At 38.3% G+C, this 27,057-nt stretch overlaps 4 protein-coding genes, 1 long non-coding RNA gene and 1 pseudogene across 6 annotated transcripts in view; 3 read left to right on the plus strand and 3 right to left on the minus strand.

Moving 5' to 3' along the window:
- LOC149041080 (uncharacterized) overlaps window positions 1-27,057 on the plus strand; it is a 321,438-nt gene that overhangs the window by 45,586 nt on the left and 248,795 nt on the right. The gene's annotated exons all lie outside the window — the stretch shown is intronic.
- LOC149041085 (uncharacterized) lies at window positions 1,922-5,582 on the plus strand (annotated as a pseudogene). Its single transcript, XR_016189188.1, has one exon. The product of XR_016189188.1 is annotated as an uncharacterized LOC149041085 (transcript).
- Window positions 8,500-9,670, minus strand: LOC149041086 (uncharacterized). Its single transcript, XR_016189118.1, has 3 exons — window positions 9,514-9,670; window positions 9,064-9,164; window positions 8,500-8,961 (listed from the first exon to the last, which is right to left on the minus strand). It is a non-coding gene; the product is annotated as an uncharacterized LOC149041086 (long non-coding RNA).
- On the minus strand, window positions 12,651-15,641 carry LOC113666172 (uncharacterized). The gene is made up of 4 exons (XM_089214376.1): window positions 15,530-15,641; window positions 15,405-15,452; window positions 14,408-14,583; window positions 12,651-13,217 (listed from the first exon to the last, which is right to left on the minus strand). Exons 1-4 carry the CDS (start codon window positions 15,615-15,617, stop codon window positions 13,134-13,136), a joined length of 396 nt encoding a protein of 131 aa, XP_089070502.1. The 5' UTR covers window positions 15,618-15,641; the 3' UTR covers window positions 12,651-13,133.
- LOC113666171 (large ribosomal subunit protein eL22) lies at window positions 15,704-18,443 on the plus strand. The gene is made up of 4 exons (XM_027181929.2): window positions 15,704-15,737; window positions 16,735-16,827; window positions 17,511-17,632; window positions 18,237-18,443. Exons 1-4 carry the CDS (start codon window positions 15,729-15,731, stop codon window positions 18,385-18,387), a joined length of 375 nt encoding a protein of 124 aa, XP_027037730.1. The 5' UTR covers window positions 15,704-15,728; the 3' UTR covers window positions 18,388-18,443.
- LOC113666170 (uncharacterized) overlaps window positions 20,069-27,057 on the minus strand; it is a 13,582-nt gene continuing 6,593 nt past the window's right edge. The window contains exon 2 of the mRNA XM_089214347.1: window positions 20,069-27,057. This exon is cut by the window's right edge and continues 303 nt beyond it. Coding sequence (XP_089070473.1) covers window positions 22,211-27,057 — 4,847 coding nt within the window. The 3' untranslated portion in view covers window positions 20,069-22,210.

Consider the following 27,057-nt stretch of genomic DNA (forward strand, 5'->3'; position numbering starts at 1 on the left):
AAGCCCACTGAGAGCCATAAGGGACGTTGTAAAGGCGCGAGGATGGTTAAGTGTAATAAAAGTTGAAGGTTTAATTTGCGTTGCCTACGTGGACTTGGAAGACGAAGTAGGTAAAAAGAGCATGAAAAAGCTTATGGCAAAAGCTGAAATGAATTGTATCCGTCGTTGTGGGTTTCCTATGGATAGTTAGATCATGAATTTCACGGGTTGAGAAAGACTTCCTCTGAAAACATTGTGAGGATAAAGCCAACAAGTGACTTGCGTGAAACAATATGGTAACAGTGCTTAACCGCGTGACAAGCACATGGCTAATTTTCATATCTGACTACGACGACACTCAACCAAATTTTTAACGTGATCAACAACAAGCATCCTACGTGATTATTGAAGTTCTTAACTGGAAATTTCTCAAGTATTCTAAGTAAAATTCCCGAAAGAAACTACCTTTTTTCTTTTCATGTTTTGTGCTCCAGAGCCCTCGGCTCAGTTCGTGTAACGGTGCTTGGTGTGCGTTGCCATGTTTTTAAAACAAGATAAAAAATGTATATAACGTTAGCGTTCAACATAATTAAATGAAACCAATGATATTTTGACCTACGGCGGTGATATACCTTATTGGTAATTAGCTTTGCGGCTCTTTAATCTCGCGTTTTTGGCGATCTGTGTGGAAAAGTCGCGAAATTAAAGACCCGCGAATGACACTCCTCGCCAAATTTAAACACCATCATAGAAAAAATGATCCATGTATTAAAATATGTATCGAAAAATGCAAAAATTGTTAACTCGTCTTATCTTGTATCTTCTGATGTGAAATGACGTTAACTTGCAAAGATTTCGCATATGGAGTGGAGAATCTACCTTTCATCTTCATCTGAATCTACGTTTCATCTTCATCTGAATCGCTAGATTTGGCCTTAGAAAATCTTTCGTGTAGTCGTCATCATTAAGTTAAGCCATTTCACAAACAAAATGAATTTAAGAACGCTTGAATTGCGAAATTTAATGCCCTTGTTTTTTAATTGTCGGCCTTGTATTGAAGTCGCAAAAAATAAAACCCGCAAAATACCGTCTTACCAAAATCGAGTAATTTGGTACCTGCGAAATCAATTACCAGTAAGGTTGAAGTTAAGAAAAGATCTTTGGAGGTTAGCTTCAATAAAAACGATCGCAGAAAAAAACCCCGAATAGGTTCAAACTTGAACAGGAATTGAACCCGTGCCTTGCAGATGCCAATTAGGGCGTCTACCAACTGAGCTATGCGAAGTTGCATGAAGAGGGGAGAACAAAAAACGTAGGTTTTGCCTGCGAAGATCGTTTCTCCATTTTTAGTGCTACATGTTACCCCTTATCTTTCCGAAAAAATTAACGGCAGGGTACACTGCATATCTCTAAAGGGCAGTACAATAGAGAACCTTTGGCACTGGAAATGATCCGTGGTTTCTTTTTCGTTCGCAATGTCTCTTGTGTCTTGACTTTTGTATCACGGTTGGAAGTCGTACAAGTCAATCGAAAAAGCACACGATCTTGAAAACTGGTTGCAAAAATGAAAGTCGAACATCCAAGGCGTGTTTGGAGGCGCTCGTAATCAGTTTGAAAACTACTTTGGCTTTGGTGGATGGGGAAGGTGAAAGAGAATGTGCAGCGACAAGTCACAATTTCTTTAGTGGTTACACTTCTAGGCGTGCAATTTGCTTCAGAAACAAAAGCCTTCGCCATTTATGTGATCGTCTTTTTGACGCCTTATCAAAATGTCATAACATGCTTGGATTAAATCTAGCTGCACATGTGTCCATTTCAGTTTCCTGTCTCAGTTTCCCATATCAGCTTCCTGAGTAGTCGAAAAAAAGATGGCACGAGAAACAAAACCATTGTAATTGTCTAGTTGACAGCTGTAACCTTGCCAAGAATAAAAACTGTACTTCTCTCCATAAATAACCCATAAAATCTGTAGCAATGACTGACCGGAAGTCCACCATACTTTCATTATTTCAACTTACGACATGATGCGATTTTCATCTGATCGAAAACAGTGAAAATACAAACGTTAACAATGGATTACCTCAAAGAATTACTTGCACCAAAAACATTTAACAAAGTCAGCCATGTCGCAGTTGTTTTTTGGATCCCGATTGGTGTAATTTTCCTTGGCATTTTTGCAGAGATTGAAAACGGCGAATCCAGGTATGATTTCTACTGTGGCGGGGCGAAGAGTGATGACATCGACCTTGTGAGTGGAAAATGTCTCGAGCTGTACGAGGAGCGGTACAACAAACACGGTGTTGCAATCTATTGCTTCGTGTTACTTAACTTTTTTCTCATTGGAACTGTTTGTGCGATTTACTCCCAAATAGTGAGCCATACAGTCGATCAACTGTTGCCTTGCGCTCGTGATGGTGATCTCGAGAGACAGTCGCCCGACCAAGATAATACATTATCAACTGGAAAAAAGCTCTTTAACGCTTACTGCTGTCAACTTTTCACAAGGTTTCTGTTAGGGGCTCTCTTCATGGTCCTACAAAGTCAATTTCTTTATCCTCTGGACTTTCCCTCCAGCTTTTCTTGTTATCTAACCTCCGGAGGGAATCAGCTTAGGAATTCTACTGGCGTCATGCAAAACTCCACATCAATCTTACACGAGTGTCATAATCAACGAGCAACTAAGAAAAACTCCTGGATGCGCGCTGTTCTTGTCGTGAACGGATTTTTTCTCTTTGGCATTCTGTTAGAAACCGTCTATATTTTGCTACGAGCCTGGAAAGAGGATAGTTTCATGAATAATTCCAAGTTTCTAAAGGCTCACCTGAATCCCTTCCATGCCGACTCGCAAAATGCTACCACATCGACTGTGTTGAGACCTGAACCTCCTCAGCAAGAAGAAACGAACACCTCACAAGAACAACACCAGGTAGAGGAAAGTAAAGAACATGAAACGAACATCCCACATCTACCAGGCAAGTCTCATGAAAAAAGAACAGAGCAAGAAACGAACGTTCCACAAGAACAACACCAGGAAGAGGAAAGTAAAGAACAAGCAAGCAAGCCTCAACAACTCCAAAAACCACCGCTTCAGGAATTCATAGACAATACAAAGAAAATTATTAGCGATGAGACAAATAAACCTCCCCAACTCCGGTCGCCTTTTTCAAGTACTCCCGGCGAAGGACACCCATCTAAATATTTGACCCTGGATCAGATTTACACAAACCTTGTCGTTGTTCCAGACAGAGCCAAATATGATTTTTCTGGAGGCAGAAGGGAGAAACTGGGAGTTTACGCCAGAGCTGGTGAGAAAAACACAACACCTAGAGGGCCGGAGGACATTCTTAACCACGAAAACAAAAACGTTTTGATTGTTGGTCGTCCCGGAATCGGAAAGACACTTTGCTGTACCAAACTCCTCAGAGAGTGGGCATTTAACAAAGTATTCCATGAATCATCTGATGTTAAAATCCATTTTGATGCTACTTTCTTCATCAAATTCAGAACATTCAACGCGGCACCCGACCTTAGCCTCCGGGAAATACTCACATTGTCAGAACATTCCCCCTCAGATTACATGGATGATGAAGTCTGGAATTACATCCTTGAGAACCCCCAAAGAGTTCTCATTATTTTCGATGGAATCGATGAATTTAAACCTAATTCAAAGATAGGGGAGGAAAATTTCGAGCCTCAATTCAAAAACCGCGTAGACGAGAAGATGCCCTTGTATGCTCTATACGAGAAGCTTGCGACTGGGAAACTACTCAACGGAGCTGCCGTTTTGACAACCACAAGACCTACAGCTTTGTCATGCATCGAGCGTATTGATTTCGACAAAGTCTTCGAGATCCTCGGCTTCTCATCCGAACAAGTCGAAGAGTACGTAACCAAATTTGCTGAAGAGGACAAGCATGCGGGCAAAACAATATGGCGACACATCGGCGGCAACAGGAACATTCTCTCTCTATGCTACATTCCTGCGAGTTGCTTCATCATTTGCTCAAGTCTCTTTCAAATGGCGAAGTTCTACGGTTCTAAAAGTCTAAGTCTACCAACAAAATTAACAGATATTTACAAGAAAGCAGTGGAAATATTTTACTTAAGACACAACGAAGAATTCCGCGGCAAGAATTTCACTCGCGAAGATTTTGAATCAGATAATTTGCTCCCTAACGTGGAAAAGAAATTCGAGAAACTTGAAAAAATGGCATTTAAAGGAATTAAAGAAGGAAGGCTGGTCTTCGGGGGAAACGAAGTACGCGGATTGGAAGGCAGCGCTCTTTTTCACCGCTTACCCGACCGTGAAACTACCCCGCTGAAACGTGAACAACAATTCTGTTTCATTCATTTAACAATGCAAGAGTTTTTCGCTGCGAGGCACCTAGCAAACATGAATGACAAAAAAACTGAGGAACTTTGTTTCTACGAACATCGTGGACAGCAAATGGCAGCTGGTTTTTCAGTTTCTAGCAGGACTAATGAACGAGAAAGAAAACCTACCGGGCGAAATCATCACAGACCTTCTTCCTGTGGAAACTGAAGAGAAAGAAAACAAGTTGTACAACGAAGAGTGGACAGAGGATATGGAGCCAAGGAAAGTAACTTGTTGGCCGACTAAAGACAAAAAACATTTAGCAGTGACATTATTTAAATGCATTAACGAAAATAGTGAGATGGAGAAAATAGTTCAGAGAAAACTACAACAAATTAACTTTAATTTGGTAAATTTTAATGATTGTCAACTCACACCTGTTGATTGTGCTTCAGTAGTTACTGTAATTAAGAATGTTCAACAAATTTCACATTTAGATTTGGCCGACAATAACTTTGGTCCGTTAGGTTGTTTTGAAATTTGTAAGTTGTTAAAATGTAGTAAATCTCAACTGAGCTGGTTAGACCTCACAGGAAATCAATTGACAGACGAAGGAGCAAAGTATTTAGCTGACGGCATTAACAACAACAACTGTCAGCTACACAGGTTATACTTTGGAGCAAATAACATCTCAGACATTGGAGCACAGCACTTGGCTGAAGCCATTAACAACAACAACTGTCAGCTACATACGTTACACCTCACAGCAAATAACATCTCAGACATTGGAGCACAGCACTTGGCTGAAGCCATTAACAACAACAACTGTCAGCTACATACGTTACACCTCACAGCAAATAACATCTCAGACATTGGAGCACAGCACTTGGCTGAAGCCATCAACAACAACAACTGTCAGCTACGCACGTTAAACCTCAGAGAAAATAACATCTCAGACATTGGAGCACAGCACTTGGCTGAAGCCATCAACAACAACAACTGTCAGCTACGCACGTTAAACCTCAGAGCAAATAACATCTCAGACATTGGAGCACAGCACTTGGCTGAAGCCATCAACAACAACAACAACTGTCAGCTACACACGTTAAACCTCGCAACAAATAACATCTCAGACATTGGAGCACAGCACTTGGCTGAAGCCATCAACAACAACAACTGTCAGCTACGCACGTTATACCTTATAGCAAATAGGATCACAGTAGCAGGTGAACAACACGTACATAATTTACTTAGCAATAGTCAGTCTAACTGTCGCCTTATTATCTAACATCGCCAATTCACAAATAATTGCTTAATCTGGAAAAAAAGTTGGAAAAATTTCCGCACAGCCCCATACTTAATTATGCATGTACATCTTACTGGTGATACACTGAATAATAAAGCCCCATATATGGATGTATAATGATGTGTGGGGCTGTGCGGAAATTTTGCCAAAAAGTTAAATAATCACTTACAATTCAAAATGTGAGGCAGCCAGCTCAGTGACAATTACAACACAACCACTAAAATCGTGAATGAACGAAAGAAAACAAAGTTTGTGAAGCGCTCAGAGCAGAGAGATTATTTGAACCGGATCGAAATGAAGAAAAATGAACCAATGAACATGTTTATTGAGAACAAAGGATGTCAAAGTGTCTTTTTTTGTAAACGAACCAATAAGATTGAAGTTAAAACACAAAACTTACTGCATAGAAAACAAACAAACCTCGGACCTCTCAGGAAACTTTCTCATTTTATGATTGGTTTATTTCGATCCTAAATTTACTGTATGCTTTTGTATGATTTAATCATTTATGTCCGTCACATGAAATAGTTTTCCGTGTAGTTTATTGAAATTTTTTTGGAGATTATAGGCGGATCAGATGAGTGAATACGATTCAGATCGCTTGCAAGGATGACAGTTTTCTTTTTTTTTGAGTTTGTTTTTCTTTTTTTGTTTGTTTTCTTTTCGATCAAAAGAATCCGGTTCGAGTAGTTTCATACTGTACACAAATTGTAAATATGTAAACCCATGACTTTTCAAAGACAAAAGACTTTATTGTAGGTTAGAGAGACATATATTACGTTACACAATTTTTTAAGGTGTAAGCAGCAGCTTTAAATATTGGAGTGTTTTTGCACATATTTTTTGCCTGTTACTATTACCATGATAAAATAAAAAACTTTGACAGTTGAGATTTCACTGACTAGTATTTGTAGATAAGAGCGGAACTCCTAAGTTTATCAGATGATTGTTGAATAAATCATGTAAGCAGATTTATTCTTTGTGTTGCTATCAATTCAGCCCCTATGGTTAGACATATCAGACAGAGTAAAGAGGTTTACAAAAAGTTTTGAAACAAAACAAAAATTGGACAAAGGAAGACGATGGGGGTGGGGCAGGGGAAGGGGGGTTGGTAAAGCCTTCTCAATATCAAACAAAAGTATAAATAATTTATCTGAGAAACATGATCTGCTCAAATAGAGGCTTTTTTCAGCAGTACCTTTTCTTTAGCAGAGATAGCACCCTTCTTAAAATCAACTGTTGCCCTGCCTTAGGTTGAAATACAAAATTATTCCAACCCTATTTTAAACAACAACAACAACAACAACAGCATTTATTTAAACACGATAAAAAATTCAGCAAAAGCTGATGTGGTCGTGTACGGACAATAAAACTAAATTCCTAACTAAATCCAATAAAACTAAATTCCTAACTAATTATAAGAAGACTAATGTAAGATTTCTACATATTTTCAACAATAAAATTCTACATAGTACATCATTATAACATACGTGGCTTAAAAATACACTTGAGTGACTTTTTAAAAGCGTCAACGTCTTGAATTGATCTCATTTGATTTTCCAGAGCGTTCCACCGAGTAATTGACTTGTATGAGCATGATTTCTTGACCATATCGGTCTTAGGTCTAGGTAACTTAAATGTCATTTTCCTCCTGAAGTCGTAGCTACTTACATACTTTTCAAAGTGACGGCTCATAGGACGTGGCAAAAGATTATAATAAGCCTGATGCGCTAAGATTAGTAATCGTTTCTCATACATAATCTCTAAGGTATTCCATTTTGCTGTGGCAAGAACCTCCTTGCTTGGAGTACACCAATCCAAGTTAAATATTATTTTCGCCGCTCTAACATGTATAGATTCTAAGCTTGAGAAAAATACTCGACCACAAGAGCCCCAAACTAACATACCATATGTCACAGACGGCAGAATAACCTTAAAATAGAAATCAATTCTTGCCTGTATAGGAAGGAAATACAAGGATTTAAGTAAATTCAACTTCTGCGTATATGACTTAGCTAATTCCGGTACATGATGATCCCATTTAAGAGCATTATCTATCTGAACACCTAGGCATCTTGCAGAAACAACCTCCCCGACAACATAATCACCCATCTTAATAGCTTGTTTTGGCCCAGTAAATTTTCCGCGTCCACCAAGCAATATACATTCCGTCTTGGTGGGATGTGGAGTGAGACAGTTCTCGCAACACCATGTATATAGCCTTGCTAGTACTTCATTCAACTTGGAGGCCACCAGATCATAGGTCGGAGCTGAGACATAGACGGTGGTATCGTCTGCGTACATGTGAAGCTGTGGGTCACCATCTATTCCCTCAGTAATATTGGGCAGATCATTACAGAAGATGGAAAACAGGGTAGGGCCCAGCACCGACCCTTGAGGTACAACAAAAGTAACTGGCATAGCTTGAGATTGACACCCATTAATCGTCGTAACTTGCGTTCTTCCAGAGAGGTAATCTCTTATCCAACACCACAAGTCCCCAGCTACACCAAGACTTTGAAGTTTTCGGAGCAGAATGGAGTGGGGAATTGCGTCAAACGCCTTGTTAAACCTAGACCAAAATTCCACACCCTGTCTTAAACCAGCAATAAAACATCTTTAAAAAAATTAAATGAAAATAGCTTATCACCTCAAATAAATGCCCAACCAGATATTGAAAATTCTGGTCCAAATTTTCATCATGTTTAATTTTTTCATAATATGCATGTTTAGTTTTGAGAATTTGGTATTGGATCAACTAATAATCCCCTCCCCTGGCTGATATTTTCTTCAATCCCATCACTTGTATGCTTGATATTGTATTGATATTGTAAGGAGAAATTCTGTCTCGGTCACTCATGGGAGTGAAAGGCTTAAAGGGTTAACACACAATGAAAAATTGCTTGACCCTATTTTTAATCAAGTTTCTTTCACAAGTTAACAAATATTCAATACCCTATTTACATGAACATGTGAATCTGTCACCTACTAACAATTTTAATCTTAAGTATTCATAACATCTATAACCCTAATGTTTCTGTTCTCTGAGGCTTATAACCCATTAACTCCAAGGACTGATTGCTACTTCTCCCCTTCAGCTGCTATACATTTCATTGTAAATTAATTAAAAGAATTTGAGGTTAGATCAAGATAAAAACTTGAAGGTATTCTCATTACCTTATGGATACAAAAAGGAGAAGCTACATGTTAATCACTTCCAGGAAGTAAAGGATTAAGACATGCACATCTTCAATTATTGTTAGGAGTTTTTTTGTCTCAATATAAATTGGGCTTTAACTTGGGGTAGAAGAGCACAGAACACGTCATCACAATGGAATGTGCTGCACATCAAATTCATCCCCTTAGAGAAAAATGTGTAAAAATATGTAATATGTCAATTAGCTTACTCACAAGCATATCAACTTGGTACATCTAGAAATATACAAACTAGTCTTTAACTTACATTTATCTCAGTAGTCTGGAATGTGAAATTCTGGAAATATGCCAATAATTCTTCAGCTAGGTTGCATGTATCTTAACTTGGCAGTCTAGAAATGTGAAAATCTGGAAATAGTAAAAGGATATGGTTTTAATTTTGGTTCTGAAACATTCAATTTTCTTTGTAGCCCACTGTCTTGCTTCCTCTACTTCATTCAGTAAAGAAAGATATTTAATCTATCAAACACCTTTGTTTTGTTCAATTTCCCAACAGAAACATGGGAGAAGAGAGGGACGAAAGTTCAAAGAGAGGGGGGGGGGGAAGAAAAGAGAGGACCAAGAGGGGAGGGGTATGACAAAGGTTACAAAGGTGTTGAAAATGGTGACAATAAAAACAAAAATGTTGACCCTGGTAAAATCAAGATCAACTGTACCAATACAACTCAATAGAAAAGAGCTTAGAAATAACAATTACCTCAGCATATATGGTTTGCCCTTTTTCTTGATATCACTTAAATGGCACAATTCACAAGTTTTCTTTACCTCTTGTTTGAACCATGTCAACAGATATGATGCATGCATGTGTTTTACTGAGCCAGAACCGTAGCACTGAGTTTTAGGGGCTTGTTCCCCTGAAGAGTGATAAATACAGCAGATGCTCTGACTCAGACAGATCAGAATTTCCTGAAAATTCACATTTCCAGAAAAAGAGTAAAGATTAATTTTTTAATGATTTTTGAGTTATTAGCTGAAATATGAAGTATATGACCCTATGTTGGCATTGGTTAGCCACCTAGGACTTCACCCTATCACATGTCAATTCCTTCTAGACAGCCTGCATCTTATCATGTATTCCGCACAAATGGGGCAAAGTACAGATAGGCAATTACCAAATAAAGAGCCCATGTTGTTATACTTTGAAATACAATACTTTTCTCACAACTTTTCTGCACTAATGTTGTTAATTTTTGCTAACAATAATTCAGACACCAGTGGCAATAGACCTTAAAATGTTTCTATGAGTTTATTTCTGATAAACTGGAAGGTTTTGTTTTTGCTCTCCACTTAACAATATCTTCATCAGAATCTTTCATAGGTAAATACTCTTTTTCTTTTACAAAAATGCAAAAATCAGTTGCTTAGTTTCCCATTTTGACCCACCCATCAAAAAAGCATGCATAGCATGCCTATGTTTTAAGTATGCCCTTGTCAGTAACTAATAACAACTGTGAAAGAGTATTTTTGGACAAAAATAAGGGGTGTTTTAGCTCAGGGACAGTACTTGAAGTGTTACCAAGTGAATAATGTTGCCTTTCACTATCCCTACCATTCAATGGGAGGCCTGTTCGACAAATTAAGAATTAAAACACAACTATCATACCTCATGGCTGACAAAGATAAATGCTATAAAGTGGCAACTATGGTATTCTGTATTTCCTTTCTTCACATTTTCAATTTGTTTTTTTCTCTTTTTTTATTCTTCTTTGGTATTTTTCTTTAAGGAAACAAAAAATCTTAAACCACTACCTATGGTTAAAATCAAGCAGTGCGTAAAATAGTATGCTTAATATTCAACTATCATAACAACACTCCTTAGTATGACACACTGCACAGCAATTGGAATCATCATTTGCATGAATGTACTTCTGACACTATGAGGCACTATGGTAAGACTAAACTCTTAAAGATTCCCTGCCTTTTTGTAGACATACCACTCAGCATATCTATTTCCCAGAGAAAACTGGAAAACTGAAATAATCCTAAACTCCACTGACTTGGGGAGGAGGTTGGTTAGGAAGAGGAACAGAGGGCTGGTTTCACTTTGCTATTCACAGGTGACTCATAATTCTCAAAAACTGTCTCACAATGTTATTGGGAAATCATCAAAAGAATACTTTAAAGGCCTGTTAACAGCTTCATCATCTGAAAAATTAGCCTAATGCTCTTTGAAAAGTATAAAGCAACTAACTACAGGGGAAGCAGAACTGGGAGCAGCAGAAGATGAGGGAAACGTGGGGGAGGGGGGTGGGTTAACAACTACACATTCAAACAAAACTATCATTCAAATGGAGTAAAATTATCACGTTCAACACGAACATGCTGATCTACTGCGAAAAATAGAGTCAATCTTGATCATTCTTCTGGATATGCACTCAAAAATCACAGTTGCTATATGCTGAATTTGTACCAGATGAAAATAATTCACTCACTAGAAGCTGACTGAGACTCTTCCTAAGGCAGCTCCTCGTCGTCAACATCTTCTCCTTTACTAACAATATCAATACGACAATGTTTTCGTTCCGCTTGTTCCTTGGAGTTAACCAACACAAAATAAAAGCCAGTCTATGACTTCACGTGCCAACTGTTGAATGGTAAAGTAAAGTAAAACGCACATGCGAGAACGTTTGATGAGGTAGCTTTCACGTTCAAATCGATAACAATGTCAACATGCAGAGGTGAGACCCTGAAAAACATGATTCCGAAGAGCGATGGCCAGTGTCGGGGCTGAACCAGGACGAGTCACAAGAGATATCATTTAACAAATGTCTCACTATAGTTCGCCATTTTGAAAACCGTGAGGGGCATTGGGTTTAATTGGTTACGTATACTCGACACCATAACGTAGTGCACGTGCATACGGCCTTCTTTGCTATAAGGCAAAGGCAGGAGCCCTGACACAGGCTGATAGGCACCAAAACATACAAAACTTCGTTGCAAAATCGCTATCGCATCGCACACGATCAAAAAAATGCATTTCTTTATGACAAAAAAACAGCTGTACATGCATGTATTATACTACGCATGACGCTTATACAGTAAATAAATCTCTGAAAATTGCATTCCCAAATTACCATTCGGTCTAACTGTATCAATTAAGTTGTATGAATTGTAAATTAACCCATTTGGGGTATTTCTTTTAGCCTTCGTGGTCCGTTTGAAGCGTCTTTTTACAAATTTACTCTTGGCCGGAGACAGTTTAAGTTTGACATTACATGAACATGAATACGATGGTCACGTAGTCAAAGCTGCAGATAAAAACTTTTTACACCCAAACATTACTATGCATATTCTCCCAACTGTTCTCCATACATTTCCCAAGGTGCTGACATGGAGAGTTTTGCTCAACAATCAAGAGCTGCTAAGTTGGTGATCATTCCTTTATTCTTGAGACCTAAATGTGTGATTAACTAGTGAGGAGAAATTAGATGCTAGTCACTCTTAGGAGTCAAAGTTAAGGGAATCTTAGTGTCTTGGATTTCCCTTATTACTTTTGGAAACATACCTTCCAAACATTTCTTTCTATCCATTGTCATTTTGTTGTCTACCAGTCTAACTGGCAAGGCAAAAAGGTGGCTCAGGTTTTTTTCTGCATCATTTTTCTTCTAGTCTTTTAATGAAGAAGCCCATTCAAACCCACAGAGGCCAAAAATAAAAATGTGAGAGGATGTAGTACTCATAAAATAAGTACCAGTATTTTAGGGGAAAAGAACATGGCAAGAAGAAAAAGACACCAAAACTTGTGGTTGTTTGTTTCCTCTTTCATGCTGGGGTCATTTCCTGTGTCTATGAAACCAAAAGTTTCGCTCTTTCAATCATGAATACAGACAAAACTTGTTATCTAATCCTTTTATTCCACTGAATTAAAAAAAAAGGAAAACATAAAAACATGCGCTACCTTTCATATTCGTGTCAGAAACAAATCTGGATAAAACAACAAGAACTGCCAACGTTCCATATCATATCAAATTTTAGTATTTATTTAACTCCAGTGATTAAACTGAAAGCATTTGTGGGTTTATCCTTCAGAACCTTAAATGTCAGTTGTTTTAACCTCAAATTCTAACATTTCAAAATTGGGTACTTGGAAAAAATAAGTTATGATCACATCAACTTCAATGTAAGTTGCAGCAAATGTTAATGATAAAAGAAAGAAGTTCTTCAGGTTGTTCACCAAAAATTTACAAGCTTTCCACTGGATGATTCAGGTGGTCGTTTCAAGGTAGTTTTGTGTTTGTTTTCTCATTTTATGATCTGTAACATCCACTTTCTATTTGAAAAAATTCCCTGAGCAAATGGATTTTTCTGACATTGCTTTTAACTTTCACTTGATTTCTCCCCTTGCTTCAGTTCCTGCCTTGCAGTTGTGTTCTCAGGAGTTGTGTCATTAGCTCTTGCAGGCTGCCAATATGGACAGAAAAATAGAAGTCAAATGAACCTTCATTGCCCTGGAACTGCCTGCATTACCACCAATAGGCCACAAGAATATGATCACGATAACAGGGTACTTGTATTAATGAATAGAGTCACCTAAGGTTGTGATATGGATACTGATTGCAAGTTTTACTCGGTTAATTGACACCATGAAAAGTTCAGTATAATTAAAACTTGTCTTGCATATGTAGCCACAGTCAAATGGACAGAAGTCAGATAATTCCTTATGACTGAAAGACGTCACAAGACAGAGATATGCAAAGGGAATTTCATATTGTACCCATTCCACTGGTCACGTGGGTTAAAATTAGAATCTATAGAAAACAACTCCTATGGAATCTAACAACTTGTTATTGGTTCTAATAAAAAGGTAGGCTGATTGACATCGGTTTCAAAAATAGTGAAAAGACCAGGTCAACCCTTTAACCCTTTCACTCCCACAAGTGACCAAGACAGAATTTCTCCTTACAATATGAATACAATATCAATTGGGTAGGTGATGAGAATAGAGAAGAATATCAATCATGGGATTATTAGTTGATCCAATACCAAATTCTCTGAACTAACATCATAAGAATTGTATGGCAGATAGTAAGGAGAATTACTAATAAGATCTTGGGAGCAAAAGGGTTAAGTCTCACTAGTGAACAGGACAGAATTTCTCCTTACACTATCAGCACAATATCAAGCAGACAAGTAAAGAGAATAAAAGAAAGGTTTATTACCAGATTATTAGTTGATCCAATTCCAAATTATCAAAACCAATATCATATGAATTGTACGGCAGACAGTAAAGAGAGTTACTAATGAGATCTTGGGAGTTACAAGGTTTATTAAAACTGACTGCGATATTTATTGGGTGGTGTGACATGGTTTTACTCAATCAAGAAAATACCTTGATTGGCCAGGACTTCCCGGTGTTTCTAAGTAACCAGAATAAAGAGAAAAGTGCTTTGTCCTGATGGTAAAGCACCTTACCCTGGTTGTTGAAATGTTGGATGGTACTATCCACTGAATAAATCTCTATCTGGTGGATAATGCTATATGTTTTGGTAACACCCATCTGCTGGATAGCAATTTATCTGTTGCATAATGTTATTCACCCTTTGAACAACTGGACCCTTATCTGTAACATCTTTCCATGTTCCTTAACCTACCTTGAAAGAGGGTCGTCTTTCACCACCTTCACCAGGCCTGCCCCAAAAAGGCCTTCCCCAATGAGGCCTTCCAAATTGGGATCCAGGAGGGCCCTGCCAGTACAACTGGTGTCTACAGTTTGAATATCCAGCTCCAAGGCCTACACCAATTCCTAATGTAACAGGCCATGCAGCCCCTTCATATTAAAGGAAAAAAATATTAGAGGTAGCTACAATTATATGGAAACATCCAAACAAATATACTCATTGTGATAAAAGCAGTAATAAGCTGGTGTGAACAAAAACCCTTTCAATGGATTTCAAGCCCTTCATTCTGATAGGGTGTTTTTTCTTGTTTACAGGGAATAATCCAGTGTCCTAGAGGTAAATTTACCTTCAAAAATCCCTTCAACCCTTTAACTCCCATGAGTGACCAAGACAGAATTTCTCCTTACAATATCAATACAATATCAAGCAGAAGAGTAATGGGAATAAAAAAAATATCAACTGGGGGATCATTATTCGATCCAATACTAAATTCTCCAAAATCATATTAAAATAATTGTAATGCAGACAGTAAGGAGAATTGCTAATGAGATCTTGGGAGTAAAGAGTTAATAGTTATGATTTCATGTCAGGGAACACTTGATCTTAGACAATATTGGTGTATTGCTGCTTCATATTGGTCACCTTTATACCTCTTGTTCATTAGATAAATTTATGTAAGTCAAATCAAAAAATGGAATCCAGTAACCAAACGAATTTCATTGAAATATCCAAAAAACCACACCCTAAATAGGAAACCCTCTCCTCCCCCCTTGTAGACCTCCCAGCAAGGCCCCTATTCCCGCGAAGTAATTGTTGGACTTCACAGAGGGCACGAAATCTTCGCCCTGCTGGAAAAAATAATTAATTTTTCCTCAAGGTTAGTTTTTAGAAGAATATTTGAATCTTAAAGTGCACAAAAGAGTTTAAAAACTTCCGCATAAGCTAACACCTAAGCTTTCTCTGGACTTACTTTTGAAGAACAGTAGCGAAAGAACACCGCCAAACACGGCTCCACCAACTGAAAAAAAGGTATGAGGTAAATTCAGCGAACTCTTATCAAAATTATCTTCTACTTCTTCTTGATTTTCAAAATACCAGTTTTAAACGTTGTATCTACAAGGCACCGATCCCATTTTCTTCCCAACTCTTCTTCGCTTGGCTGTCTGGGCGCCATCTTGAACATTTAAGCGCCCGCATTGATGTTTACACAGCTGAATTATTTTAAGCGCATGCGGATGGTCAAGTACCCCCTGCATTGCCACATGTGTCCTCTTTCTTTCTCTATTGAGTCATCATGCCGGCGGTAAGAATTGTAGAGAGTTTTTCCGTATTTTACCATATTTGAATGCGTTGAACTACAGATTTATGGAATGAAATTAAAGAGAAAGCTCTTGTCTTCACTTTGAATACCTTTTTGGGGAGGTAAAGCTTTTATTTAAAGCCACACGTTTTCATCGAAATTATAGCATGTACTGAATTTTTCACTCCTCGAAACTCGTTTGATAGGATTGTCGATGATTTAAGCGTTCCTTCGGTGGTTTTTACGGCTTATAGCTGCTTTAGCTTCAAAAAACGTTGTTTTTGCTCACGAGCATTTGTTTACGCCAAACTTCGTCTCGAGGAAACCATATATTTCTCGGATTTTTGAAGAAGGATCGATGTGAAAAAATTGGTGGTCCTAAAGTTGGTCAGAAAGTGCACTCCCTTGGCAGAAATCGATTCTTGTTTATTAATTAATTCTTAAGTTACAAGCAAAACCAAAAGTAAGGAATGAAGGGGTTAAATTTTTAAAGAAACTGTGGTGCTACGTTGGTTGGAGAGTATAACAGCGTAATTTAGTATCATCAACTGAGTTGATAACGTAAACTGGCCTCTGAAAGAGTTTCAAAGTTTGACTTTCAAGCCTTAGCCCCTCATTGTTTGCTCTGACGAAGTTAACTCATGAAACGTCAGCTTTCAAACTCTTTATGGTGGCCAATTTAGGTTATCAACTCAGTTGGTAATACTAAATTACCCAAAAGGAAGGAAACATGTGGGGAAAGAGGATAACATGATGAAAACAAGGCAAATGGGTAAAAATTCACGAAGTACATAAACCCAATTGCATGGGGAATTAGAGAATTTGATGTTATATCCAGTTAACTTCTACCTGATAAGATTTAGTATTCTTATTACCAGTCTTCTGGAGATTGTATGGATATTATAGAGAGAAATTACTTTTCACCAGGAGGTAAAGGGTAAACTTTGCTTGTGCTGATTGACTCTGCAGATTAAATCTTCTTTGGTTAATTTTTACGCAGAAAAAGAAGCAACAGAAGAAGAAAACACAGTTGAAGTTCACTGTGGACTGTACTCATCCAGTTGAAGATGGAATCATGGATGTAGCCAACTTTGTGAGTAATGATTTAATTTTTTATTTTATTTTTAATTTTCTAGTTATTGTAGGGCAGTTGAATAAGGGGGGTAAATTTCTGAAGAAATGTTGTTGCTCTGATGAAGGGCTAACCCTCAAAATGTCAGCTTTACAAACTCTTTTAGTGGTCAATTTTCATTATCAGCTTAGTTGATGAAACCAGATTATATTGTAGGGCAGGTTAAGTGTAAACACAGTACATTGTACTAGCTTTGGCAAAGAAACTGCAGGGCTGTTAAAATTCTGGAAAACTTTTTAAAACCTCTGGGCAGAAAAAAAAAAATTTTGGCAGCTTGGGGTCTGCTCCTTAGTCTGTAAGAAACTTTGACAGTAACCATGGTATTGTTTGGGCAAAAAAGTTCTTAAAATTGCAGTATGATACACCGTAGTTGTTTCTCTTGATTAAAAATCTTCAAATAAATGGCACCATTACAGGTGCTCATAAAAGGACTGTGATTATTTTTAAAGAGGTGTGAAGGTTGTTAGTCTTTATTTCTTAACAACCTCCTTTTTCACAGTGGTAAATTTGAATTAAAGTTAATCCACTAGTGCTGCTTTGATAGTTTTTTTTTGTGGGAGAAAACAGTGAGCGTTGGGAAATAATTTGATTGGTTTGCCATGCTTAGGGCCACCTTCCCTAAGTGCCACATTTTTGTCTTCCAGGAACAATTTCTCCATGAGAGGATAAAGGTTGGTGGCAAGACCAATAATTTTGGCAGTGATGTGTCCATTGATCGTCAGAAGAACAAGATCACTGTTGTCTCTGAAATTCCGTTCTCCAAAAGGTAAGTTTCGTGGCACAAATGTCCAGCAAATGTTTCTACCATGCAGCTTGTGTTCTTCAAAATTCCCATCTCCTGCATCTTGAAATTTGACAAGTCTTCAAAGGTTTGTCTTGAACTGAAACTCATTATTTTTCATTGCAAAGACCCCCTGCCCCTTTCCCTTATGAAACCCATATTTTGCTCAATATTCCTCTTTTGACCTTACCTAGGACATTTTCAGGGTTCAAATTGTGTAGTTGATATACATGAAGCAATCTTTTTTAGACTTCATTCGTGCAAAAAAAATTGCACCATCTATTTTTGACTTTTTGTTTTCCTTATGTTTGTCAACTTGTACCGGAGTCAAAGAAGTTGTGAAAATTTGTTAAAATATCCTGCTTGGAAATATTTATTAAAAGAACATGCACCTCATTTTTAGCTTGAAATGCGTTCAAACATGTAAGCAATCTTTAATGTTGGTTCTAGTGAAGAAGGTATTTATTTCCTTGAAGGTATTTATCTCCTTGAATGAAAGCGAGCTATGATAGATTCAGCTTGATGGCTATCTTTTCAGAACACCAGGGTGGTTGTGATAAAACGAGTAAACTGCTCTCCATTGTTGCAGGTATCTAAAGTATCTGACTAAGAAGTATCTGAAGAAGAACAACCTACGTGACTGGCTGCGAGTTGTGTCCTCTGCACAAACTACTTATGAGCTGAGGTACTTCCAGATCAACAATGAAGACGAAGATGAGGAGGGTGAAGATGAATCGTAAAGATTAGTCTTGTAACTCTACTTGAATGTGTTAAATAAACAGATGTCAAAGGCTAATGCATTGGTGGTGGCGGTGTTGTGTTTTCCATTAAATGCTGTTATTGTTCAGTGCAGTTCAACCAGACATTGTCTTTTACCTAAGTTATATACAACTTATTATCTTTTCAGTCATCAGTGAAATAGAATACTCCTGAGAAAACTCTATAGCTAATGAAAGACATTGCAAGTGCTTACATCCAATCAGTTTTTTTTTCTCTCTATCAGTTTCACTAACTTAAAATTTTGTGCTAAATTTTGCCCAAACAATAGATGCTTGTGTGGTGAATGAATTCCCTTGGAAAACTGAATTCAACTAAATAATAATAATAATAGTCAAAAATGTTTATCCAGGATAACCCTTAAATACAAAAGTAAGTTGTTCTCAATGGGGTCCTGCTTACTAAGAATTAATAATTAAGAAATGAGAAATCATTAAAATATGTACAAGATAGTGCCTCCAAATCAAAAGACACTTAGATAAAAACTGCTGAAACTACAACAGAAATCACAAGTTATAATCATCCAGGGCTTTCCTTTACCCTTTAACTCCCAGATCAAATTTGTAATTCTATCCATCAACCATACAATTCTTATCATGTTAGTTCAGAGATTTTAGTATTGAATCAACTAATTATCCCCAAATTGACATTTTTCTTAATTCTCATCACTTTTGTGGTTGATATTGCATTGATATTGTAAGGAGAAATTCTGTCTTGGTCACTATATTGTTAAAGGGTTAACAAAACTAGAATAAATGTTCCTCAAACTTGAAGGTAATGAATTACAAATCAAGGCACCCAAAAAATAAAAACTTGCAAAATCCAGTTTGACTCTTGGTAGCATGTTTTCCCATTGTTTCTAGTGTAAGTAAAGTAATCCACAATTAATCATAGTCCACTATGTAAACTTTACCTTTGCTAGCATTTTATGAAGAAGAGTGCTAGCTGTTTTGGAGGCATATATCCTTGAATGAATATGAATTGCAAGTAGACAAGGCAGTTATGGAACCAAACCCTTGCTGTGATGCTCGGCAAAGGAATGATCTTGATTCCTCTCTAGGAAGTGTAATAGTAATGTAATAGCTACACGCTGTCTCAGGTGGTGGTTCGTCATTCTAAACATTGCTTTCTGTATTGCAAATGCAAGCATTGTACTCATTTTGAAGGTTGGAGCAGGTTGCACACATTTTTGTAGTTTTTGCTGTTAAGTTGCAACAATTGTGATTGTGGGAAGGAAATGATCACAGTGAAAGTCATGGTTTATCAATTTTGGACTAGCACTTTCAGATATTTTGAATTCCAAGCACTGTTCTCCACTCGCATGTGATGTCACTTATATGAATAATAATAAAATAGAAGGAACTGTTTAGATTATGTATTTAAGACCTTTTGAATCAATGGTACTTTGCTATTACAAAGTAATCAATTTATTTTTTAAAAAATTCTTGAAGGTGATTAGTTATCACCAGCTTGATTTGAGTTCCAATAGGATATACACTTGTTGCTCGTAATTAGACTACGCTTCCTGCTGTTGTTGCATATTCTGCTGACTTGTAATTAATAACTCTGACTCCCACTTTGCTGTCATCAGATTTTGTTAATCACTGGTATGATTACAGGCACATTAAGAACCATTCAGTCTTATTACCATTACCAATTAAATTTTATTAATAGTGCAAAGCTCATGAAAGTCTTATTTTACCAGGCATTAGTACAAGAACAAACTCATATTTAATCGATGTCTCTACAAGTTTCTAACCCTCAGAGATATACACTTCTGCTAATTTGAGATCCTTCATAGATTATTACTGTATTCTTTTGATTTAACACATGAATAAGTGCCACATCTAGAAATTCAGTGCTCATTAGAGGGGTTACACTAGAACAAGAGTGTAGTACAACCTTGTTTAACATTTTAACTCCCAGAAGTGATAAATATGTAACTTCTCCCTATTCTATCCATACATCCAGCAAAATGGTAAAGAGGATCCTCAAACTTTTCAGGTAAAAGTTGTTATCTTGATCTAACACCAAATTCTCAGAACCAATTTATAAGGAAATGTGTAACAGGGTGAGGGGAGAATTAACAATCAGATCTTGGGAGTCAAAGGTTGACCCTTTACACTCTAGCATTCATATTCTGGGCACTATTGTCTTTTCATATCCCATGACGCTGACAAGGAGAGTTTGTTTCACAGCCAGGGCTTCTTGAATTTGTGATCATTTCCAGCGCAGTCCAATTTTGCGAGTTAACTTTTGATTAATGATTATAGACCACTTAAGACTCCACTTAGTCTTAGTTCTATCATTTAGCTTAGTTCTATCATTTAGCTTTAACCATGAAAATGAAATCTGTACAGAAATTTTTCACGAGAAGGAGAAACAAGAGTAGAGGTTCCTCTAATGAGGAGATATGGCTGACCCTGATCTTTGGTACACTGACAGTGCGATTATAAACTGAGTCATATTCCTGTGAAAGGAAGCAGAAATTTAATGTATATGTACTAATTTAGAATATATTTTACCTTAAATTGTTACATCTATATGAAGATTTTGTATAGAGTAGAGTAGAACAGGATTGACTGTAGCTAATGTTTCTTCCTTCAATGACTAAGTTAGGTGGCTTTCTCTCGTCACCACTTGAACAAGTTTGTGGACTTTAAATGATCTCCTTTTCTCAGCCATTCAGATCAGCGAATAAACAGCTCAGTACCTTGAGGATTGACAGTGTTTTAGACTGCTAAAATGATTGGAAAACTTAAATTTTTGTCCTACGGATTTCCTTAGGATAAATAGCTTAACCCGTTAACTCCCATGAGTGACCAAGACAGACTTTCTCCTTACAATATCAATACAATATCAAGCAGACATGTGATGAGAAAAAAATAAAAATATCAATGAGGGGATTATTAGTTGATCCAATGCCAAATTCTCCAAACTAACATCACAAGAACTACATGGCAGACAGTAAGGAGAATTACTAATGAGATCTTGGGAGTTAAAGGGTTAAGAAATGACGTATCCCTGTTGTTATCCGTGATATATCTACTGTTATGTTCTCTCACGGTCGTTGTTTACTTCCAATCAAGTTCTATTTACCCTCAACGTCTCCCGCCTGTTTCATATTATTTCACAGCACGTTCCATCCGACCATGGCCCTCCGTGGTTCATGGGCTCGTTGTTTCTCATTTTCATTTGCAAAACAGATCTTGACTTAATGAGCCAAAAGAGATTCAGGGTAAATTACTAAAGAATAATATCTTGTACTCAACTGCGCAGAGAAGTAATTTCCTGCCAGGAAAGCACTTCTATAGGAGGAAAGAAAAATAGACGACGAAGAAACAGACTTGTATTATTAATCCTTTCATCTAGAAATAATCTTCAAGCGTAATATGGTAGTCAGTATTATCAAACGGAACGTTTCGTTTGTTTCTCATATGCTACTTCAGTGCTACTGAAACACTCGCTATGCCTGACTGCATGGCTTTTCAATTGTCCAGCTTGATTTCTTCAGTTTTTAGTTACCTTAGCGACGACATTGCAACTAAATCACCTTACGTCCACAGCCTCCTCTTGTTAGTTCAAGCGTTTAAACATTAATACTACCACGATGCATACTGTCAGTTGTTTAGTCTGTCGTCTCCAGAAAGGATAACTGGATAATTTAGAATGCTCTGAGTTTGATTTTTACGATAATCTGTCGAGAAACCTTCAGTAAATGGAGTTCTGTTCGGATGACAAATATTCACGTTCACGTTCCTGTAAATTAAGCTTTTCAAAGGATGATTAGTTCACTTTACATTCATTACTTGTGTTGTCGTACCCGGAGGGCGTGGCAAGACGTATCACTTCTGGTTGAATGTCATTTGAACTAAACTCTTGTGATTTCTCTTGGCTGTCACAGTCCTTAGCCATTTCTACATTCTCAACATGACATGCTGTTGTAAACCGCAAAGGTTCCCCTGTCTTGCACACAACTGATACTTTCCCGTGGCCAACGATCACAATCTCTTCTGACATTTCAACACTTGTCTCCAACAGATACTCGCCTTCTTTTATTACAACGACTTGATTCTTCGAATTCCCCTCAAGCTTCTCTGCATTTTGAATGACACGCCGCAGTTGATCCGAAGTTTCCACATCTAGGACTTGGATCTCTCCATAGCGCTGAGTGACTTCAGAGATATCCCGACCTTGGCTCAGGTGTTTAAACACTGCAGCAGCAGCGAGTGCTTCTGGCTTTCTACCCAGTTCTGCCAAGGTTACAGACTTAACGCGGTAACCAAGCAGCCAGGAAGGGTCAGCTTTGATGGCAGCTTCAGCGTCATTTAATGCAAGCTGCAACGAAGGCTTCCTCTTTGACGGACTACCATTTTGTTGTTGGGCAGATCTTAAGTAGGTTGACGCCCTGCTAGTGAGAATCTTTGAATCGTTTGGACATAGAACCAGTGCTTCATTATACATCGTTAGGGCTGCGTCTAATTGGCCGCGATCGAGGCAAGCTTTGGCAGACTCTTTGAGACTTTTGATGGACTCATCTGTGGATGATTGCGCAATGTTCTCCATGTAAATGGCTTGTGGAACACAACTATAGCACATTATTTGGACCTTGCCAAGACCAACCATTACGGTATTTTCTGGGACCTTTAAGGGCTCTGTTAGCTGGTAACGCCCATTTTTCACCACAATAACTAGATTTCGAGTATCTGTTTTCTCCGCTGCTGATTGAAAGTCTTGTACTGTGTTAACGACATGTACATCAAACTTTCCAAAGCGACGCTCGACTACTGGAATGTTTGTGCAGTTCGATGGAAACAGATGCCGAGATATCGCAGCTGTAGCAAGTGAAGGCCCTCGTTCGTCAAGATGAGCAAGGCAGACAGCCTTCCAATAATACCCCTTTGCCCAAGAGGGATCTGTCTTTATGGCATTCTGCGAATCATCTAAGGCACGTCTAAGCCATTCCTGTTTGTCTTTGAATGAGCATTGTTTCTCTGATAGTTTTAAACTTGTTGCAGCTCTATTAGTCAGCAACTTGGCATCATTTGGAGACGAACCTAAAGCGTCAGAATAGTGTTTATATGCCCCAACATAATCGTGTTCTCTGAATAAAGCATTACCCCTGTCTTTCAGTGCTCGTGTTGCGTACATATTTACATCACACTGCGGCACTCTTTGGAAGAACTGTTGTTTTGGTTCTGTATCACATTGTTGCAACAACTGCATGTAATGTTTGGCGTCCGCTTTATTTCCTAGGATGGAATTAATTGCTTTTAAATTCATGTAGGCGGTTTTCAAGCGTGGGTTCGTTTCACCGTAAAATTTTTTGCGAATCGCTAATGCAATCTGAGCTATTGTCAAGTGTATTTTTTTTGTAGCATTTTGCACGTTTCTTTCGCAAGCTTTGGACCAGCACACGAGGAGGCCCTCCAGAACTCCAGCCGCGTGGTCATCGCTTCCATCCTCAATAATGACAACTCTAGTTTCTGTGCAGCCGTTGATCACGCTTGTGTATATACGAGGCCACCTTTTTTCTAGCATTTTAAGTAGCATAGTTTCCGATTTCTGGCTATCAAAAGTGCTGAGTATCACGAGAGCATCAGTCATTCCCTTGATGTAATAATCAGAGTCATGTGGCATCGTCTTGCAAACATCTAACATTTCCTCAGCGTACGGCTTTGCCTCAGTGGACTTTCCTTCATTGTTGAGTAGAGTCGCAATGTGCTGTAGAACACGTAACAACATTCCCTGATCTGGAGGTTGTAATTCCCTGGCAAGTTTCAAGGCATACTTGTGACGTTTCAAAGCTGATTTGAAATTACAAGCTGATACCTGATTTTCGGCTCGTGCAATCATCATTTGAAGATCAACAGATTCAGCAGCACTTAGTTTTAGACTCTCAAGTTGAAGTAAGGCTTCGTAATTTTTCTTCCACTCCCCTTCAATCGCGTAATATGAGGCGCGCTGTTCGAGAACTAGATATTTAACATCGTCAGGTACAATTGCTCCAGAAGTTTCCAGTTCATAAAGCTTTCGCACTGCTTCATCGGCGAGTTTCTTTGCTTCTTTGTAACTCACGAGATCAGAGCAATTTCTTCTTCTGACACTTGCTTCCACCATCATTACAAGAATTTTTCTGGGATCCTCACGACAACACATTCTTTGAACTTGCAACATAAACTCTGAGAATTCAGCATTCAACTTAACAAGAAATATGTTCATCCCAATTAATCGCTTAGTTAAGTTGAACAGTTGACCAAAAGTGTCATCACTTCCAATACAATCGACGAAGCGATCCATTGATAACTTCATCTCTGCCTGTAAATGATCCTTTAACTTCCGAGAATTCAACAAAAGAGCAATAAGAATATTTTTGTCTTCTTTGTCTACTTCTAACCAGTTTATCACATAGTGACCATCAAACCTCAAACAGGATTCACTCTTCTTTCTAAGTGCACAGTGTAGAACGCGCATGGCTGCAGTCAATGTCTCTGTCCTTATTCGCGAAGTTAGGCTGTCACGAACCACCTCTTGAACAAGTTTGTGTACACTAAATACTTTGCTTTGTTGATCAACTGAGAAAAGGGAGTAACAGGTCAGTACCTTGAGGACGGCAGAAATGTCGATCTTAGAACACGCAGCTTCTCTTAACTCGACTTGATCTATAGCAGGAAGACCAGGATTGATGACTTCGAAAGGAATATTCTCAGACTCTAGAAAGGATGCAATACGCATCATGGTGGCAGCAGCAGGCGATTTTTCAGCCACAAATTCAAAATTCATTTCCCAGGTAGTGTGTACAGATAAACGATGCTGAGCTTCTACACTAAGCGCTGTTACTGGCTGATGTTTTAAAAGACGGAGCCTTACTTCTCGGTACTTGTCAAGGTAAGGTTTGAAGGTACAAGGAATGGGAAGCGCAGATATGTAAGCTGCTGCTTGCTCGAGGGCCAATGGAAGACCTCCCAGTTCCTTTGCCAGATCAACTGCTTCCTTGTAAAGGGATTCTTTCTTAAGGCCCGTTCTTTGCATTAGAAACAGGGCACCTTCCTTTTCAGTGAAAGACTGAAGCTCCAAACAATCTTTGGGCGACAGCTTCAACAGCGTTTTGATATCCCTCTCATTTTGCCTGGTAGTGAAAAGTATTTGTCCATTCTTTGGTGCTTTTGCATTCCTTTGCCAGGGCCCATTGCATATTTTCATCACACCACTGGGACACTTTGGGCTTGTCAACTCATCTGCATTGTCTACTACAAGGAGCCATGGACAATTTTTATTCGATAACAGAGCTAGAAATCTGTTGAGGGAATCATCGACATTTTCATTTGTCGACGCAGGTATATTTAGTAAAGCAAGGTTCTCGGCAACTGATTTACGTACATTTTCATCACTTTCCCCATTAATCCAGAACACTCCACCAGTGAAGTGTTTCTTCCATCTCCAGGCGAATTCTACCGCCAGAGAAGTCTTTCCGCATCCTCCAAGGCCACAAATGGTTTTTGTGCAGCAGGAAATGCCTGAAAATTTTGAAGAATCCTTATTGGACACTAAATTATGTTCTAACCATAGCAAGGCTGTCTCTCGCCCAGTGAATTCCTGTAATTGTCTCGGTGCGGTACATGGCGTGGCAACATTATCTTCTCTTTGTACAACCGAGGATTTTGCCTTAAAGGTTTCTACTTCAGATTTCATGCTTTCGATGCTGACCTCTAAGTCGGCGATTTTATCTTTTGCTGTGTTAAGGTCCGGGACAACGTCATCCAAACAGCCTGCCACATTCTTTAGATCCTCACTGATAACATCTAAGGCACCATGCAAATCATCTCGCTCATCAAGCAACCTATTGAAGTTTTCAACACTTTTTAATAGCATTAAAATTTCCTGTTTAAGGACTTCAACATCGGTCAATGTGTCAGTGAGTTGTTTTCCATGTTTGGCAAACTCTTCTCGATGGAATGCACCCTGCTCTTTCAGGTTGGATAAGTCTCTCTGAGCACACTCTTCACTTCTTTTTATATCTGAAGTAAGCTGCCTGATATTTTCTTGAGCTTCTAGTAAATCATTCTGGCCTTTCCCCAGGTCGGTCCTTGCAGCATGTACCTCTGTATCCAGCTCCGCTAGTTGGTCCCTTAGCTCGGCTATCTCTTCTTTGTTTCCACTGCTTCGTATTTTTACTTCAGATAAATCATTCATGCACCTTGTTACGTCTGCAACCAGCGACTGACCCAGCAAATGAAGAGCCTCAACTTCGGATTCCCTTACATTTACGAGCCCATGATAAAACAAGTCTTGCAAATTTTTCGAAGATTCCTGCACCGCTTTGTCTGCCTTGAAAACCGGGTCACTTAGCAGATTGTTAAGGTGTCCAAATATGGTGTTGACATCTGCATCTTGAAGTTCTTGTTTTGGCGAATGAGCCCAGTGATTTCTTCCCTTGTCTCGCACTGCATTCAAAACTACTCGATTGACCGAATAATGGATGAAAGGACACCATTCTAACACGTTTAAGAGCCCGCTAATGTCTGTAGTATTGGCATCTATGATGTCTCCTTTCCGTGTTCCTAATGTTGGCATGAAGACTTTTGCTATTTCCCATACCCCTGCAGGAGATCCCCATTGTTGTCTATCACTGT

This window comes from Pocillopora damicornis, chromosome 8 (assembly GCF_964200805.1).
Source record: "Pocillopora damicornis chromosome 8, jaPocDami1.2, whole genome shotgun sequence".
In the NCBI taxonomy this organism is placed as follows: Eukaryota; Metazoa; Cnidaria; class Anthozoa; order Scleractinia; family Pocilloporidae; genus Pocillopora; species Pocillopora damicornis.